The sequence below is a fragment of the Rhineura floridana genome, chromosome 6 (assembly GCF_030035675.1).
Source record: "Rhineura floridana isolate rRhiFlo1 chromosome 6, rRhiFlo1.hap2, whole genome shotgun sequence".
Lineage (NCBI taxonomy): Eukaryota > Metazoa > Chordata > Lepidosauria > Squamata > Rhineuridae > Rhineura > Rhineura floridana.
In genome coordinates this window covers 156,243,778-156,263,330 of record NC_084485.1, presented here as the reverse complement: position 1 = coordinate 156,263,330, position 19,553 = coordinate 156,243,778, and the positions used below count along the sequence as shown (strand labels likewise).

The 19,553-nt window shown below is 44.2% G+C and overlaps 1 protein-coding gene across 6 annotated transcripts in view; it reads right to left on the bottom strand.

The window, feature by feature from the left end:
- The window catches only part of CEP350 (centrosomal protein 350), a 142,453-nt gene that overhangs the window by 113,117 nt on the left and 9,783 nt on the right, over nt 1–19,553 (bottom strand). For all 6 annotated transcript variants that reach the window (XM_061634242.1, XM_061634241.1, XM_061634240.1 and 3 more), the window contains exons 2-4: nt 10,715–10,800; nt 9,832–9,875; nt 362–476 (exon numbers count right to left, since the gene is read on the bottom strand). In XM_061634242.1, coding sequence (XP_061490226.1) covers nt 362–476; nt 9,832–9,875; nt 10,715–10,787 — 232 coding nt within the window. In that variant the 5' untranslated portion in view covers nt 10,788–10,800. The remainder of the gene's footprint in view (nt 1–361; nt 477–9,831; nt 9,876–10,714; nt 10,801–19,553) is intronic.

The following is a 19,553-nucleotide window of genomic DNA, read 5'->3' as shown; positions in this document are numbered from 1 at the left end:
AGGTTTTGACAATTGGAAAGCTGGGAGATACGGAGTGGATGACAAAGGTGTGGGGGAAAAGACCAGAGAAAAAAGCTGAAGAGAACAGCTAAGATCTGAATATTAATACCCAGTGATAGTTGACTGCCCTGGGCTCCTTCTGGAAGGAAGGGCTGGCTATACATTAATTAATTAAATAAATAAGACTAGATCAAGGGTATGCTATGTCATAATACATGACAGGAGCTTTTGTCTCCCATGCCAAATCTTCTAGTCTTTTCATCCCCCAAATGTGTGGGTTGTATGCAACAAACATCCCAATTTAGAGTGTTGAGTACCCAAAAACTCATTTGTGGCAAGGGCCTTTTAGTCGAATACATACCTTTCCTACTTATTTTCCTGGTAGCACCGGCAGATGGCTTTTTGCTGTCCATGACTGAATCCAACACAGCTGTGCTATTAGGAGCCACGTCCAATTTGTTCTCAATGTGCTGCAGCTAGGATGTTGACATATAAAAGAATACGTATATTAGGAATTAAATATTTAAAACCCTTCTCTCATCCATAAAATAAGCAGGCAAACCACCGTTTTACAGACTGGATATGCTTACAAAGGATGGCTGAAATGTCTACCAACCAGAGTAAAATGGAGTTGTGTTTGGACTGAGGCTTTGTACAATCAGGCATAGTGGAATCCCATAAGATAATGAAGATGGGTTCAAAGCAGGTTATGCTGAAAACATAAGTGACATTTTCCAAACATGAACAACAAGAATAGATGTTAATATTTGGCACTGTTCAAATACATGTGCTAGGAATGAAACTTGTACAGTAGTTTTAGACACTAGTCTAGGGAAAGTACAGGAAGCACTTCACTTATTGTTTCCTGTTCATATAGATGTTCAAGCTAGAGGAAGGGAAAAGGCTAAACAGTCCAGCGTTGTAAGGTGACTTCAGGGACTGCAACAGTGCCTTATGCTGCTACAGCTAATGTAATATCCTCATGAAAGGAGGACTAATCCAGCTTCTTTCCTTGCCAAAGAAACACCTTTACTTTCAATAAACCCATGTGCTGTGTGTCCTGCCCAGAGCCTGACACAGAAGACAGAGGCTCCCCAGGGCCTGCAGGAGGAAGAGACCATCGCCCAAGGGAAGGAGAGGCTGCTGCTGCGGTGCTGCTGCTGCTGCTGCTGCGGGACCACCACCTCCACCACCCTTCCCTGAGGGACTTCTGCCTGGCAGGACCAGGCCCCAGGTACCCAGCCAGCCAGGACTGATTCTCACCACCTGTCCCTCTCTGGAGGGATACATAAGCTGGCTGGCTGAGGTGGCCTGGGAGACCCAGTGCCTGCAGGAGGAAGAGACCATCGCCCAAGGGAAGGAGAGGCGGCTGCTGCTGCTGCTGCTGCTGTGGGACCACTACCTCCACCACCCTTCCCTGTGGGACTTCTGCCTGGCAGATCTGCATCCTGCAGGACCAGGCCCCAGGAACACAGCAAGCCAGGACTGATTCTTACCACCTGTCCCTCTTTGGAGGGATACATAAGCCGGCTGGCTGAGGTGGCCTGGGAGACCCAGTGCCTGCAGGAGGAAGAGACCATCGCCCAAGGGAAGGAGAGGCTGCTGCTCTTGCTGCTTTCTTTCTGGGTGCTTATATGAATGCATGTTGTGAGAGTGTGTATTTTATGTATTTGAGTTTTTTCTTTTTCTTTTTGTATTTATAGTTTATAATGTGCCTGGGGAAGAGATCTTTCCATCTAGCGGGGAGACATGAGGGGGCCCCAATTGCCGTAGTGATGGGCAGAGGGAGGTATGGTGTTATGAGAAGGACGTGCCAGGTAAGGGGAACGCGGCCCAGACATGTTGTGGCTGTGCCTTGTTCCGGTCCTTCTCATACCCGCAGGGTTGTTGGTTGTCCTCTCAGCCAACTCTCAGATCTCCAGCTGCTGCTTTTTAATGCCAGATCGGTTCATAATAAAAAAACCCTCGTCCATGATTTGATTATGGACGAGGCAGCCGATCTGGCATGCATAACCGAGACCTGGGTGGGCGAACAGGGAGGAGTTAGTCTCTCCCAGATCTGCCCACCGGGGTACCTGGTCCAGCATCATGGGAGATCTGAGGGTCGGGGAGGTGGGGTTGCTGTGGTCTATAAGAGTTCCATCTCACTCACCAAGCACCATGTCCATGCAGTTACTGGTCTGGAATGTTTGCACCTTGTGTTGGGCCAGAGGGACAGACTAGGAATCCTTTTGGTGTACCGCCCACCTTGCTGCCCAGTGGCTTCCTTAACTGAGTTGACGGAAGTGGTCTCGGAGGTATTGTTGAGATGCCCTAGACTATTAGTACTGGGGGATGTCAACATTCATGCTGAGGCTACTTTGTCTGGGGCGGCTCAGGACTTCATGGACTCCATGACAACCATGGGGCTGTCCCAATATGTTAGTGGCCCAACACATATATCGGGGCATACACTCGACCTTATTTTTGTTACTGGACATGGGGATAGTGATCTGGATGTGGGGAGTTTTACATCTCTCCCTTTGTCATGGACAGATCACTGCTTGCTGAAGTTTAGACTTTCAGCAACCTTTTCCCTCCGCAAGGGTGGGGGACCTATTAAATTGGTCCGCCCCCGGAGACTAATGAATCCTGAAGGTTTTCAAAGGGCTCTGGGGGATTTTCCAGCTGATAGGACCGGCGCTCCTGTTGACGCCCTGGTTAATCTGTGGAATGCGGAGATGGCCCGGGCTATCGACACGATCGCTCCTGCGCGCCCTCTCCTTTGCAGAGCTCATTCAGCTCCTTGGTATACTCCAGAGTTGAGGGCGATGAAGCAAGATAGGAGGCGGCTTGAGCGGAGATGGAGACGAACTCCTGATGAATGCAACTATACACTGGTTTGTGCTTTCACCAAGCGGCATATAGGAGCAGTGAGGGCGGCGAAAAAACAATATTTCGCCGCCACTATTAAGGCATCTCTCTCCCGCCCAGCGGAGCTTTTTAGAGTTGTCCGAGGGCTACTCCATCTAGGCCTTCAGGACACTGTAGATACTTCGGTGGCCCGCTGCAATGAGTTTGCTGAGCACTTCCAGCATAAGATCTTACGCATTCGTCGGGACCTAGATTCTCATTTTATAGCAGTTAACCCTAGTGAGGTGTCTGGAGCACAGTCTTATCATGTTTTGTTGGATGAGTTTCAGTCAGTTCAGTTCGAGGACGTGGACAAGGTGCTTGGACAGGTACGTGCAACCACTTCGGTACTAGATCCTTGCCCCTCTTGGCTAATAAAAACTGGCAAGGAGGGAACAGTTGGCTGGGCCAGGGAAGTGATAAATGCCTCCTTGTGAGAGGGAGTGGTCCCTGGCTGTCTGAAGGAGGCAGCAGTGAGACCACTCCTGAAAAAGCCTTCCCTGGACCCAGAGGATTTCAGCAGCTACAGACCAGTGGCGAACGTTCCATTCCTGGGCAAGATCTTGGAACGAGTGGTTGCTGACCAGCTCCAGGCGCTATTGGATGAAACCGATTATCTAGTTCCATTTCAATCGGGTTTCAGGCCCGGTTTCGGCACTGAGACAGCCTTGGTCGCCCTGTTTGATGACCTATGTCAGGAGAGAGACAGAGGGAGTGTAACTCTGTTGATTCTCCTTGATCTCTCAGCGGCTTTTGATACCATCGACCATGGTATCCTTCTGGAGAGGCTTGCGGAGTTGGGAGTTGGAGGCACTGCGTGGCAGTGGTTCCGCTCCTACTTGGCAGGCCGTCTCCAGAAGATAGTGCTTGGGGAACATTGCTCGACACCGTGGGTACTCCAATGTGGGGTCCCGCAGGGTTCGGTTTTGTCTCCCATGCTTTTTACCATCTATATGAAGCCATTGGGTGCGGTCATCAGGAGTTTTGGAGTGCGTTGTCACCAGTACGCTGATGACACGCAGCTCTACTTCTCCTTTTCATCTTCCTCAGGTGAGGCGGTCAATGTGCTGAACCGTTGCCTGGACGCAACAATGGACTGGATGAGAACTAACAAACTGAGACTCAATCCTGATAAGACTGAGGTGCTGTTGGTGGATGGTTTTTCCAATCAGATGGTGGATATATATCCTGTCCTGGATGGGGTTACACTCCCCCTAAAGGAACAGGTTCGTAGACTGGGAGTCGTTCTAGACTCTTCCCTGTCACTTGAGGCTCATGTAGCCTCTGTGGCACGGAATGCGTTCTACCAACTTCGATTGGTAGCCCAGCTACGTCCCTACCTGAGTAAGGAGGATCTTACATCAGTAGTACATGCTCTGGTAACCTCACGTTTGGATTACTGTAATGCGCTCTACGTAGGGCTACCTCTGAAGACAGTTCAGAAGGTACAGCTGGTGCAAAATGCGGCGGCCAGACTGCTAACAAGAACTAAGCGGTCTGACCATATAACACCTGTTTTGGCCCGCTTGCACTGGCTTCCAATACGCTTCCGGGCCAAATTCAAAGTGTTGGTATTAACCTATAAAGCCTTATACGGCGCGGGACCTCAATATCTGTCGGAACGCCTCTTCCGCTATGAACCGGCTCGTACACTACGGTCTGCTACGAAGGCCCTCCTCCGGGTCCCGACTCATAGGGAGGCCCGGAGGGCAGTGACAAGATCAAGGGCCTTCTCAGTGGTGGCTCCCGAACTATGGAATAGTCTCCCCGAGGAGGTTCACCTGGCGCCGACACTATCATCCTTTCGGCGCCAGGTTAAAACCTTTCTCTACTCCGAGGCATTTTAATTTTTTGTTAATGATTGTAATGTTTGTAATTTGATTTTAGCCTTTGCTGTTTTTAGATTGTGAAATTTGATTTTAGACTGATGTTTTTGTATTATATTGTATTTTATTGTATCTATGTTCACCGCCCAGAGAGCTATTGCTGGTCGGGCGGTATATAAGTTTTAAAAATAATAAAATAATAATAAATAATAATAATTCTTGCTTTCTTACAATCAAAAACAGTGCGTCTCATAAGCCTAACTAGCCTAGCTCACTACTGATGTTAACTAAGTTACTTAAGCAGTCTCTACAGAATGTGGAGAAGTTGACTCAGCACCTAAGACTAGAGTGTGCCACCTTTAGTAGGGAAGGTTTTCGCCCGTAATCTCTGACTCCTCCGAAGGTCCACCTTCTGACCAACCCGCTTCTCGCAGCGTCTCGCACGGGGCGAAGAGGGGGAGAGCCTCTGTCAGCTCATCAGACAAAACAGGCTCGCTAGGTGCCGGCGCAACAGCAGGGGGCAGGGCCTCCCTTAGCGGGGTTGCGTTTGAAGTGTCCAGCTGAATGTTCAGGGGGATTGGAGTTGCCGCAAGAGAGAGATCTGTCCCCAACGGCTCAGCAGGGGCATCTATAGGTGGAGCGAACTCTACTTGGGCTACTCTACGCTACTGTGGGAACTAACGGTCTGTCGAATTCACCTCCTTCTTCCAAGTCCTTGAAACCCTCTCCCGCCTCTGACTCTTCATCCTGAACCAGCTGGGGAAGTGGGGGTGTAGGCAATGACAGCTCTTGCTCCCCCTGCGAACCCTGGGGCTCAACATCACATAAACATAGCTTTCACAGAAGCTGTTGAGCTGGATCGTCACCTTGTAGTGGTGAAAGGGCTTGCGTGTTCCAATGAACCCTGTGAGTGATGTCATCAGGAGTCATGTACTCCCAGCGGGGTCACCCATGGTGGTAAGGTCAAGAGAGGAACCAGACAAAGAACAATTCAAGAAAGTCCTCAACGGCAGAACAGGCGGAGGATAACAATGTCTACGTTACAACGGCTGTGAAGGTGGATGAAGGCTGCAGCAGATACAAGACTTCCAATCGTCGTGGTATCCATGCCATTGGATCAAAGCCTTTTTTTGTCAAGATTGTGTGTTGATCATTGTGCGCCGATCTCCCCACATAAAACAAATTCACGCACAGGCGTCTTCCAAGCAAACCAAACCAAACCAAACCAAAAGTCCCATGGCAATCAGCGAATCGCGACGGGGGCAGGACTGTGAAATCCAGAAGCCCCTAGTCATGGACTGGCACATGAGTGGTGGATACAGACTCAGTCGTTGTGGCTCAAGGACCGAGGCAGTTGAGTTGTTCGGCAGCTATGTCCACAACTGAGCAGTCCTATTCAGGAACCACTCTACTCACCCCGTATGGGAAGAGGGCTAGAAAAGGTGCCCTAAACATAGTCTGCCTCATCTTTCTCCCTGACTGGATTACCATGTCCAGTGGGGTCACGACTTAGCAGTCGCAAAAGACAATTGAATTTTGAAACATGGAATATACGGACATTGCTGGACAATACAGATAGTGAACGTCCTGAACGCAGGACTGCCATCATCGCAAGGGAGTTGAGACGTTTTAATATTGACATAGCAGCAATCCAAGAAACTCGAAGACCAGGAGAAGGATAACTGAAGGAAGATAAAGGAGGTTATACCTTCTTCTGGAAAGGACTGCCTGAAGAAGAATGACGAATACATGGAGTAGGCTTTGCTATTAAAAATAATCTTGTGAAACTCTTGTCAGAAATTCCTATTGGCATTAATGAACGACTCTCAACTCTCTGGTTAAAACTTGCCAAAAAACAGCAGGCAACTATTCTAAGCGCTTATGCACCAACATTAGATGCTGATGTTCAAGGAACATTTTTATAACCACCTGGACACCATCTTATCAGAGATACCTAAAGAGGATAAAATTTTCCTCTTGGGTGATTTCAATGCAAGAGTTGGGTGTGATTTTGATTTATGGCCAAAAACCATTGGGAAAGAAGGAGTTGGCAATAGCAACCTGAATGGAATTCTACTTCTGACTAAATGTGCAGAGCATAATCTTGTTATTACAAACATACTCTTTAGTCAGAAAAATAAATTTAAAACATCATGGAAGCACCCTCGGTCAAAACACTGGCATCTCCTAGATCATGTAATTGTCCGTGCCAGGGATCGTCGTGATGTACTCCTCACTAGGGCCATGATGAGTGCTGATGACTGCTGGACAGATCACAGATTAATTCAATTCACTATGGCCATTAATATTGTTCCTCAACGTAGGCTCCAAGGAAGAAAACCAAGGTGTAAAATGAACATCCATGCCCTTCAAGATCCTATTAAGTGAGCCTGCTTTCAAACAACTCTCGAGAAACATCTACTGACGGAACTCCCTGAAAATGTTGAGGAACACTGGATTAAACTGAAGACATCCATTATTGCAACATGTGAACAAACTATTGGATACCAAACTAAGAAACATCAGGACTGGTTTGATGAGAATGATAGTGAGATTGAACATATCATCAACAAGAAAAGGAAAGCCTTCCAGATATGGCAGAAAGACATTAACTGTGCTGCTAAAGAAAAAAATCTATGCCAGTGCAAAGGCTGAGGTCCAAAGAAGAACTAGAGAACTTAAGAATGCCTGGTGGATAAAGAAAGCTCAAGAAATCCAGCACTTTGCAGATGCTCACAATGCACGGGGCTTTTTTAATGCCACCAAGGCCATTTATGGACCAACAAATTACAGTACAAATCCCTTACGTTCAATGGATGGTAGCAAACGTCTTAAGGATAAAGAGTCTACTGCACCGTGCTGGAAAGAGCATTACCACAACCCTCCTTAATCGTAACTCTATCGTGGCTGATGAGGTCTTCTCGCAAATTCCACAACAACAAACTAGAGACGAGCTTGCAGTATCCCCTGATTTGGATGAAGTCAGTAAAGCCATCAATCAAATGAAGAAGAACAAAGCTAGTGGACCTGATGGGATTCCTGAAGTCTTTAAAGAAGGTGGGCCTGAACTTACACAACAACTTCATAAGCTCATTGAAAAAATCTGGATGAGGGAGGAGATCCCGGAAGACTTTAGGGACGCCATAATTATCACCCTTTTTAAGAAGGGTGATAGAACAGACTGCGGGAACTATTGAGGTATCTCTTTTCTTGCTACAGCAGGTAAAATCCTTGCAAGGATCCTTGCAAATCGCCTCCTGCCGATCTCAGAGGAAGTCCTCCCCAAATCTCAAAATGGCTTCTGCCCTTCCAGGGGGACAGCGGACATCATCTTCACTGCACGACAGCTTCAAGAAAAATGCCAGGAGCATAATCGACCTTTATATATGGTGTTTATTGATCTGACTAAGGCCTTTGACACTGTGAATCGAACCACTCTCTGGACCATCCTTCTGAAAACTGGATGCCCTGATAAATTTGTGAATATTTTGCGACTCCTTCATGACAACATGACAGCAACAATTCTGGACAACAATGGCTTTCAGAGCAATCCACAGGGATGTGTCATTGCTTCTACCTTATTTGCTATCTTCATTGCTATGATTCTACACCTTATTGAGGGGAAACTTCCTACTAGTATGGAAATCATATATCAAACAGATGGAAAGCTTTTTAACCTCAGTAGGCTGAAAGCAAAAAGTAAGGTAATGTCAACCTCTGTCGTAGAACTTCAATATGCCAATGATAATGTAGTCTCCACACATTCAGAGAAAGATCAAACTATTCTAAATATATTTACAGAAGCATATGGAAAGCTTGGGCTCTCATTTAGTATTAAAAAAAAAATGAATGTCCCCAATGGAGGTCACCTATTATTAAAGGTGTTGTGGAATTTGAAGAAGCACGAATACAGGGCGAACGGGACAAACAACTAAGCAGAAGGCACGTCAAACAAATCTTCATCGCGACCATCTTCCATCTGGAAACCTATGTCTTCACTGTGGGAGGCTGTGTAGATCCAGAATTGGCCTCCACAGTCACTTACGGACCCACTATTAAAGACCTTATCTTAGAAGACAATCTTACTCGGCCACAAGTGGTCGCCAATGAATGAAATGAATGAATGAATGAGCTGCTAGGACTGTGTATGCTGCAATACCATCACAGTAGCCATCCACATCTTTTCTCATGGAACACAAACATTCTTGGTATGGCACACCTGCACTGAGGCAGATGGCAAATATTGACACAGCAACACCCCTTTACTACTGCTGGGGTGGCCCCAGCTTCAGTGTAATCAGTTCCAATAAGAAAACCTATTCCTGATCCTGTTGCATACGGCACCAGAATATCGGGGGGGGGGGGGTTCCTCCCAGGATATATCAGACAGATAGACAGAATATATATATTTGCTACATTATATGTGGGTTATTTTTTCTTGGTGTATGTAACTTGTAGCTTGCAACAGTAGGTATTTTGGCCACGATTTCTGAACCTGGCTCAGACAATCATCTCTCAATTTGATATGATCAAGCCTTTAGCCCGCACACTTCAAACTGTGGTTCCGAACTCTGGAACAGCTTACCTGAGGAGATACGCTGGCGCCTACGGTACTTTCTTTTAGGCGCCAGGTTAAGACCTGGCTATACTCCCAGGCATTTTAATGTTTTTACGTTTAATTTTTTGTTAGTTAACTTGCTGCTATGTGTTATTGATTTTATTATATTATTGTATTTTAATCCAGTTTTGTACACCGCCCAGAGAGCTACTAGCTATGGGCGGTCTAGAAATGAAACGAAATAAATAATAATAATGTCCTGGCCTACTATGGTTAGACATCTCCTTGCTTGAGTGCTTGCACTGCAAATGGAAGAGAAAAGGGGCTACATGTGCAGGCAAAACGCTTGTTCATCTTTTGGCTCGTTAAGCAAATATATGATCATCTAAATGTGGCCTACATTGCTGAAAGAAAAAAATTGAACCACCTAGCATTTTCAAGCCACTCACAAAAATTCTCAATTTCCATTTAACACATTTAGAACTGTGGAAAACTGGTGTATACAATGTTACTTCCACTGGCTTTCACATGTTTCAGTGCTAAAAGAATACTTACTGCTGCCTTGGTCTGTGAAAAAGCATCCCATGCTGTGGTTAAGTCTGCACAAAAAAATCAAAGTAAGTTGTTATTTGTTAAATTTATATCCAGTCCCTCCTCCCAAAGTTGTCCAGGACAACAAGTGATAAAGCAATAAAACAGTACCTGTCAGTTTAATAACTGCCTCAATGACAAATAGTTTGCATGCCTCAATAACATTTTAAAACTAACATATCTCAGTTAAAATATTTTTTCTTTGCATGCTTAATTACTTGGCATTCTCATTCACTCCCTTTAGGGGAGAGAAGCTCATGCTTTAACTTTTAATTTGTATGTGATAAATTATATTTTTGATTCTTATTGCAATGGTATCCAGTGCATAGGAAAACTGTATAGAAATTAGGTAACTTATAAAGAGAGCAGTCCCTCAAACTTAAAAGTGTAGTAGCATTGGCTAACTAAGAGAGATGCTAACACTAAGAACTTAACTGGCGAGTCAAAATAATTAGCTTAAGCTAGGCTATTATATCTATGATTCCTTTGTTTTAAATAGCTAATTTTCTACTAGCTGTAAATAGCTTAAAGAGGATTTTTCGTCACAGAAAATGCAGCTTCCATTACAAGCTGTGCCAACTGCAGTTTTAACACTCTTTAATTCAATTTTATTGCAAAGTTTGCAAATGGCAACCTGAATGCATATTAACAGAAACTGAGAGCAAAGAATGAAAACGAACATTCCGCATTTGACCACCTTTCCAGAGTCAGTAGCTACTTGTATTTCAACCCAGATCTGGAAGCTACTGCACCTTGCAGGGCAAAATTGCAGGAAATAGGCACATGCTGCCAAGGTCTGAGAAAGAGTCTGGCAAAACTACTTTCAAAGTTAGGTAACAAAACAAACCTCTGATGGAATCCCTACTCTGCGAGGACCTTGGATTTTGTAAAGGCACCTCATTCAGCTTGTGGCTCCACATCCTGTCAATTCACCTAAAACACAAACAAACATTCATTGAGGTCAAATGAAACAAAATCATTTAAGTGTATCCAGAGAATAAAAAGAACAATTTTGATTGTTATAATTAGCAAAAGTTACATCTAAATGTGCATGGTATGTTCTCACAAACTAACACAGTAACTACAAACATTACTGTAAGAAGTGCCAGGCTACCAATCTCCATCTAGCTTTCCTGATACATGGTGACGTCCACCAACATGGGGAGGAGGTAGCCCGAGCAAGGTGGTGATCCACAGGCCCAGGGTTGTGGAACAGAAGGCAAGGTAAGGTTAGGATCTTGGAAAGGGACCATGAGTTAATAGTCCAGCAACTGAGAGAGAAAAAACAAGCTATCTTGGCAGTATCTTACGGCAAGTGTGAGGGCATTAAAGATGGAAGCTGCCTCCACCCCACAAGCTGCATCTAGGTTAAAGGTTTGGTGCCTTTTCCTGCAGCTGCTACCCGTTTCTAATCGTGGGGTTTCAGGCTGTGGAGACTGTTTTGGGAATAGCTCCACAGGGCTCTCCTGATCTTCTGAGGAATCTGTGGTCCAGTCATCAAAGTCTGGTAGTGGAGATGCTTCCTAGGGTTCAGGGGATGAGATGCGGGCTCCAGTGCCAGTACATTTACATGGGAATGATCAGGAAAAAGATCCATCTCCTCATCAGGGCTGTTGCTGTAAGACAGTGCATCTGGGGATTTCTGGGCCGGGGCCATGGTATCCACATCCCCTGTCCCCTCCACCCCATCTGATATCCAGAAGCATAGTGCCTCTGTACATGGAGGTTCCATTTAGCTATATCAAACCAGACCTATTCACTATGAATTTGATTTTTTATATGAAAAGGTGACTGCAGAATCAGACTCCATAGCCTCCAAATCACAGGACATCCTTTCTTTCTAAACTACTATGCCACTACTTCAGAACATCCTTTGATTATTCTAAATATTCATCTGCAATTAGAGCATATCTAACCCAACTGTGGACTGCACCACAAGTTAAATGGCACTTACAAGTTTATAGTTTTGCCTATGGGGAGGAACACTCCATATGTGCCCTGTGAAATTTTGATAACACAATTAACAGACTTACTGGTCATGTCATAAATGAACAAATTATTGAATCAAGTGTTAAGAATTATCATACTTCAAAATGCCAAAAGTTTGTTAGCACATGGCCTACTTTTCAAACAGTTCCATTATTCCTACCAAATTATCCGTCTAAATTTTAGAGGCTAATATGACATAAGAATGTCCTGGAAAAAAATGAAAATGGCCTTCAAGTTGATCCCAACTTATGGTGACCCTATGAATAGGGATTTCATGGTAAGGGGTATTCAGAGGGGGTTTACCATTGCCTCCCTCTGAGGCTAGTCCTCCCCAGCTGGCTAGGGCCTGCTCAGCTAGCCACAGCTGCACAAGCCAGCCCCTTCCTTGTCCGCAACTGCCAGCTGGGGGGCAACTGGGCTCCTTGGGACTATGCAGCTTGCCCATGGCTGCACAGGTGGCAGGGCAAGCCAGCCCCTTCCTTGTCCGCAACTGCCAGCTGGGGGGCAACTGGGCTCCTTGGGACTATGCAGCTTGCCCATGGCTGCACAGGTGGCAGGGCACGTAACCCCTGAGCCACTCACTGTGGGGTGATCTTTAGCTGGCCCTTGACACCCAGGAGACATGAGCGGAGATTTGAACTCACAGACTCTGAACTCCCAGCCAGGCTCTCCTCCCCACTGTGCTATACCAGCTGTAGAAGAACGTCCTACCCATCTATATTATTCAAACCGCCAATCAGTAAAGAAAGCCTAAATAGATAAGAAAACAAAGCTGAAGTTACCTCTAATCCTAAAATACTGGCAATATTCTTGTCTATGTTGAGAATGCTTTTTTTAAAAAAATTGAGATTGAGGGGCACAAGAAAAAACTCAGATCTACAAAATAAACTTTGACCTTGAGTTGACTGCAAAAAAAGTGTCCACAAAGCCCACTAAGCCCACTTCAGCAAAGATTGAAACTTTATAAATAGGAAGAGCTCATGCATTGCATAATAGGCAGTAGACACTTGGAGAATTCAGGAAGTCTCAAACATAATGTGTAATCTCCTCCTTAAAATTAAACTGGGCCCAAAGCTGAGGAGTGTGACGTCCTTCCCCAGCACCACCTGTGAAGCTCTCACTTGTGGCTACCAGCAGACAGGAATGTCAGGTTTTCTTCTTACCCTTTACAGCTCTAGCACAGATTTCAACAAATCCCCCTGCTAGGCCTTACTACCCCACACTCTGTATCTCTTATAACCTTTAGACTGTGCCTTAGTCCCTGCCAGGCTATCTCGATACCTTGTGTCTATGGGTATAGGTAATTCCCAAACCCCCCTTCAGCCTCTTACACTGAAGCATACAGCCCTGGGTTTCTCTGTGGGACTGGATACACTTTCCTCCGATCCGCTGCTGCCACCATTCGATACAACTGTTCAGCCTTGGTTACTTTGCTATTCCCCCTGGTATGTGTTTCCCAGCTGAAGGAATCAGGCTTTTGTTCAACCAAGAAATATTTATTAAGAACTAGAAACAACAAGATCACTTAATTACTTTGTTGACAAGCTTATGGTTTCATCTATATTCTGTTATGTACTTGACTTCTTACTAATTGCCTCAGAACTCCGACTCACTCTCAACAACACCGACCCTCCAACATCCACCTCTCTCCAACCTGCACCTCACAATTCACCACCAAACACCACCCAGATTCAACTGTCATTCTTCCATTTATACCCCCAACCATTCAAACGCTCAGCCAATCATCCAGCATTCTACTGCTCATGTACTCCCCCCTCCTCTTTCACTCCACTTACCATATGTCTTCTATATAACCAGCACTTACCATATTTACAATATAAGGAACATCACAAGGAGCACACTATAATAGCTACCTGCAGTTCATTTAAGAGCAGCCTCATAATGAACCAACTTCCAAATAGCAGAAATCCAGGAAGCTTCATGAAATATCATTTAACTTCCACTGCTCCAACAATTGACACTAGTGTTCAAAACATTAATCAAACGCAAGTTTGGAGTTGAACTGAAAAGAGAAAAAATACTAACATGTTGAAAGTTTTGCCCTGCAATGTGTACTTTATGGAAAGCTACAATGACAGGTGATGGAGAAGAGCAAGGTGGAAATCTGCCACATCATATATTTTACACATGAGCAGAATCTGCTAGTTTGCCATCATGTTATCAAACTGCAAACTATGTTTTAATAATTTTAATTAGTATAAAAGTTCAGTTATTCCCTGTTATCCCAATAAATCCTGAAGAAAAAACAGTAAAAACTATTAATTACTAGTACTCTGTTCAAAATTAATTTTACTTAAAAGATTGCCGGTCCCAAGTCCGAAGTGTCTTTCAAAAATCTTGACATATGAATATATGAAACTGTCTTGTTTCAAGACTTATCTACTCAGACTGGCAGCAGCTCTCCAAAGTTGCAAACAGAGGTCTACTCTAGTCATGCCACCTGAGGGTCAAAATTAAACATTTCCAGAGGGCCAGCTGTGTTACTCTCTTGCAGCAAAAGCAATCAGAGTCTTGTGACACCTTAAAAACTAATACATTTATTGTGGCATAAGCTTTCATGGGCTCAAGTCCACTTTATCAAATACATGAAGTAAAGTCTTGGTTGGCAAGTATATAAAGAAGAAAATCATAGGATGGGAGTTGAATGGCAGTGGCATGCAAAAAAATAGCCAGTGATTGTAAGAGATTAACTATATCACAGAATCGTAGAATAATAGATTTGGAAGGGGCCTATAAGACCATCAAGTCAAACTCCCTGCTCAATGCAGGAATCCAAGTTAAAGTATACTCGACAGATGGCTGTCCAGCTGCCTCTTGAATGCCTCCAGTGTCGGAGAGCCCACAGCCTCACTACGTAATTGGTTCCATTGTCGTACTGCTCTAACAGTTAGGAAGTATTTCCTGATGTTTAGCTGAAATCTGGCTTCCTGTAACTTGAGCCCATTATTCTGTGTCCTGCACTCTGGGATGATTGAGAAGAGACCCTGGCCCTCCTCTGTGTGACAACCTTTCAAGTACTTGAAGAGTGCTATATCTCTCCTCAGTCTTTTCTTCTTAAGCCTAAACATGCCCAGTTCTTTCAGTCTCTCCTCATAGGACTTTGTTTCCAGTCCCTGATCATCCTTGTTCCCCTCCTCTGAACCTTTTCCAGTTTATCTGCATCCTTCTTAAAGTGTGTTGTCCAGAACCAGACAGATGATGCCTAACCAATGCCAGATAGAGGGGAACTAGTACTTTGGAAGCTATACTTTTGTTAATGCAGCCTTAAATAGCATTTGCCCTTTTTGCAGCCACATCACACTGCTGGCTCATTTTCAGCTTGTGATCAACAACAATTCCAAGATCCTTCTTGCATGTAGTATTGTTGAGCCAAGTATCCCTCATCTTATGAGTGTGTATTTGGTTTCTTTTTCCTACGTGTAGAATTTTGCGCTTATGCCTGTTACCTTTCATTCTGTTGTTTTCAGGCCAAAGGTCCAGCCTATCAAGATCCCTTTGAATTTTGCTTCTGTCTTCCAGGGTACTAGCTATGCCTCCCAAGTTTGTATCATCTGCAAATTTGATAAGCATTCCCTGCACCTCCTCACCCAAATTATTAATAAAAACGTTGAAGAGCACCAGGCCCAGGACTGAGCCCTGAGGCACCTTGTTCATTCCTTCTGCCTCAGTATGAGATGGAACCACTGATAAGCACTCTCTGAGTACAATTCTGGAGCCAACTGTGGATCCACCTGACAGTTGTTCCATCCAGGCCACATTAAGCTAGTTTGCCAATCAGAATATCATGGGGCACTTTGTCAAAAGCTTTGCTGAAGTCGAGAAATATTATGTCCACAGCATTCCCACAGTATACCAAGGAGGTTAAAATGAGATAAGATTAGTCTGGCAGGATTTGTTTTTGACAAATCCATGTTGGCTTCTAGTAATCACTGCATTGTTGTCAAGGTGCTTACACACTGACTGCTCTATAATGTGCTCCAAATTTTCCCAGGGATTGATGTCAGGCTGACTGGTCTGTGGTTCCAGGGTTCCTCCTTTGTGAAGGTCGGGATAACATTAGCCCTCCTCCAGTCATCTGGCACTTCACCCATCCTCCATGATTTTGCAAAAATAATACAATAGTTCTGAGCATTCTTCAGCCAATTCCTTCATTGCTCTAGGATGCAGTTCATCGGGCCCTGGAGATTTGAACTCGTTCAAATTAATTAGATATTCCTTGACCATTTGTCTATCAATCTCAAGCTGCAATCCTACCCCTTCATCTGGTACTTCACGTTTGCCAAGATGGTCATAGACCTTTTTTAGGAGAAGACTGAGCTAAAGTAGGAACTGAGCCCTCCTGCCTTTTCTTTGTCATCTGTTATCATTTTGCCTTCCTCATTGAGTAGCTGATTTGCAATTCCTTTTTGTTTTAACCCCTCTGAACAATTAGGTATCATCAGCAAACCTGACCACCTCACTGCTCACCCCTAATTTATGACTCCCCTTCACACTTCTATATTTTTATTGCAAAGCGGTGGGAGCTTGAGTTGCCCCCACACCCCCTCCTGGAATCGCCAGGACTCCCTCTGATCACAGCCCAAAGTATCCTTCCAGCATTAGGAAGAGGCCTGATCCCTCCTCCACATTTTTGTAGGTTGGGAGTTGAATGGCAGTGACATGCAAAAAATAGTCAGTGATTATTAGAGATTAAAAATATGTTCAGCAGGCACACCTTTAATCTTTTACAGTAGCAGATTGATTATAATTGCTGAGATGATTGTATTAACACCTGTAGTGGGGCAGGAAACTAATCATGACAGTGGAAGATCTGTATATTTGAACCCACAGCTGCTGCAATCATACAGAAACTAGAGATGGACTCTTCAATTCTAGCAGGAAAAGAGGTATACAGACATGAGATGCTGAACTGTGTGGTACAGTCATTAAGTGGCGGACAAAGAGCAGGGAGACGTAGGGTAAAATCCAAGCTCTGTCATGGAAGTTCACTGGGTGATCTTGGGGCGGTCAGTGGCCTGGTTTGCACATAGCACTGAGCCATGATTTGGTGCTATGTGGACAAGTCCCTCCATGCATGAGCAAAGCGTCTGGCTTGTGAACCTGCCCTCTCCCACTGTGCAACTGGGAGGTGGATTTCTGCCAAGTTTAGTTTTGCTTTGGAAGAACGAAACTGGATTCAACGTTACATACAATAGTGATCCTAGTTTAAAACAATGGCCTGTTTCTAAACCAGTGAATTTCAAACCAAGGCTGATGAAGCAGGCTTCCTTAACTAAAATTATTTATTTTAAACCAGGATCCCTGGTTCATACGTAACAAGATTCTGTAGAAAATCCTGTACTTTTTGAATGATTATATCACATGAACTCTCTTTAAGGTGACCAGTTAAGAAGACAAGTGCACACAATGAACAATTCAAGTGGGTTCTATTTGCACTTAGGGCATAAGAACGTGTTCTAGATCTGAAAAAAAACAAAGATCACTGCCTTAACAGAAGGGTCTGAAGTATTCATAAAAGAGTTTAAGGTTCACTCACTTTTGGAGGATTAATGTAAGCATTCAATTTTCAGAAGACATCATACATCACAAGAGCATCATGCAATTTATAAAGTTCAAATGAAACAAACAAAATATCCAAAAGATTTAACTAAAAGAACTACTCTTCTTGCAAAATTAATGATGTTCTAGGCAAAATGAAAAGATTGTTACAGCCATGCTTGGCCTGCAACAAAAAAAGGCACTAATTCAGAAAGTGGAAGATTTGAGCTACAGTTGCCACTGGAGCAAACTACCAACCTTCCTTTTGAATTCAGCACTTTATCAAGCTTTACCTGTCCTACACTCACCATCAAGTGACATACTCTACTCAGAAGTAAGTCCTATTGAGTTCTAGGCTCCCTTCATCCTACAACGGCCTTCTGGTGACCTGAGGGTACTTAAACCGGTCTTGCCCAAAACACATAGGCTAGATTAAATGTCCCCTATCCAGGCTCCCTAAGCAGGTGAGAATGAATGATCCGTCACTTAGCTGAACCTGAGAACACCCTCATTTAGCAAAGATTTCTATCTTAATTTCCAATCAGAGAAATTTTTTTGTTTGAGTGATATGCTCCAAGCAACTGTGGCTGATGCTTAATGACATCACTGGGGCCTGCCCCTGAAATCTCAGGGTTTGGGGTGCTTCTGATCTGGCCACCCTACCAGTGAATGGTTTGTATTCAGCAGTATTGCTCAACTGACAGCAAAGCTTTTCTCAGCAGAATGGCAATTTTTCTGTGATAAATTCTTCCAAATCTGCAGTGTTCACTGAAAATTGCTTCCCTCTCCTATCCTCTTACGGAAGTTTTGGGTGTTATTCAATGCTAGTCCTACTCAGTATGAAAAATGAAATGGAGTGCCTTCAAGTCGATTCTGACTTATGGTGACCCTATGAATAGGGGTTTTATGGTAAGCAGTATTCACACAGGGTTTACCATTGCATTCCTCTGAGGCTGAGAGGCAGTGACTGGCCCAAGGTCACCCAGTGAGCTTCATGGCTGTGTGGGGATTCTAACCCTGGTCTCCCAGGTTGTAGTCCAACACCTTAACCACTACACCACACTGGCTCTCACCTACTCACTATAGACCTACTGAAATTAATAGGCATGACTAACAGGTTCATTCATTTTAATGGGTCTGCTCTGAGTAGGACTTAGTTGAATACAACTTGTTGCTGTCAGCTAAGCAACCCGATTGGGTACAACCTAATTAATTAGAACCAAAAACTGTAAGTCTATGTAGCCTTCACAGCCATCTCTACATAGAACACATTAGACTAATAGAGATATTACCAGCAAACAGATAACAATTGCCCAGCTCTCTGTCCATGGAATGCAAAGGCTAGTAATCCAATAAACACTATGGAATGCAGCACACTGTTATTCATTTTTGTATTTTGAGTGTTCAGATCACTTCGCACATGTCATCTCAATAATCTTTACAACCACTGCATAAGCTAGGAAAATGTAATTATTTTCTTTATTTCTTTATTTGATTTATATTCCACCCTTCCTCCCACCAGGAGTACTATCAAATTCAGTGGGACTTAGTTCTGAGTAGCCTTGCACTGAATTGAGAATACTAATTTGAGGCAGGCATAGTGAAAAATGTAAGCGGGGCTGTCTTTATTCCAGTTTAGTTCATTCAGAACACCTCTCTCTGGCTCTGCCCATTGTCAGCGGTGCCTCCACTGACTGGTGGCAAGCAGCCCCCAGTAGACTAGCGCTGAGGGAATACAATCCTCAACAGAAAAAATGTTGCCTACCCCTGATCTTGAACAACTACCACTACATAGATCCATACTTACAATTACATCACAGCACTAGAATCAACACTACACATGTAAATATGTCTTAAAACAGTGGTACATGACCTCTCTCACATTTCAACATGCTTTACTCACATGTTGGCTGAACTGTGTTAACAACTGAGGATCAGTGACAAAAGGAGTAACATTTCAGGCAAGCACACTGGGGGGTGGAAATAGGGATGGCCAGTCTTAGCCAGGGTTACTTCTATTGCTGTTTCACATGTAGCTGGAAGTGGACTTAAAACAGAGATTCCATACTAGTTACACTGGGTTATCCTTTCCATTATGTTCACTTCCAAGTAAATCCTGTATCAGCAAATGTACTCTC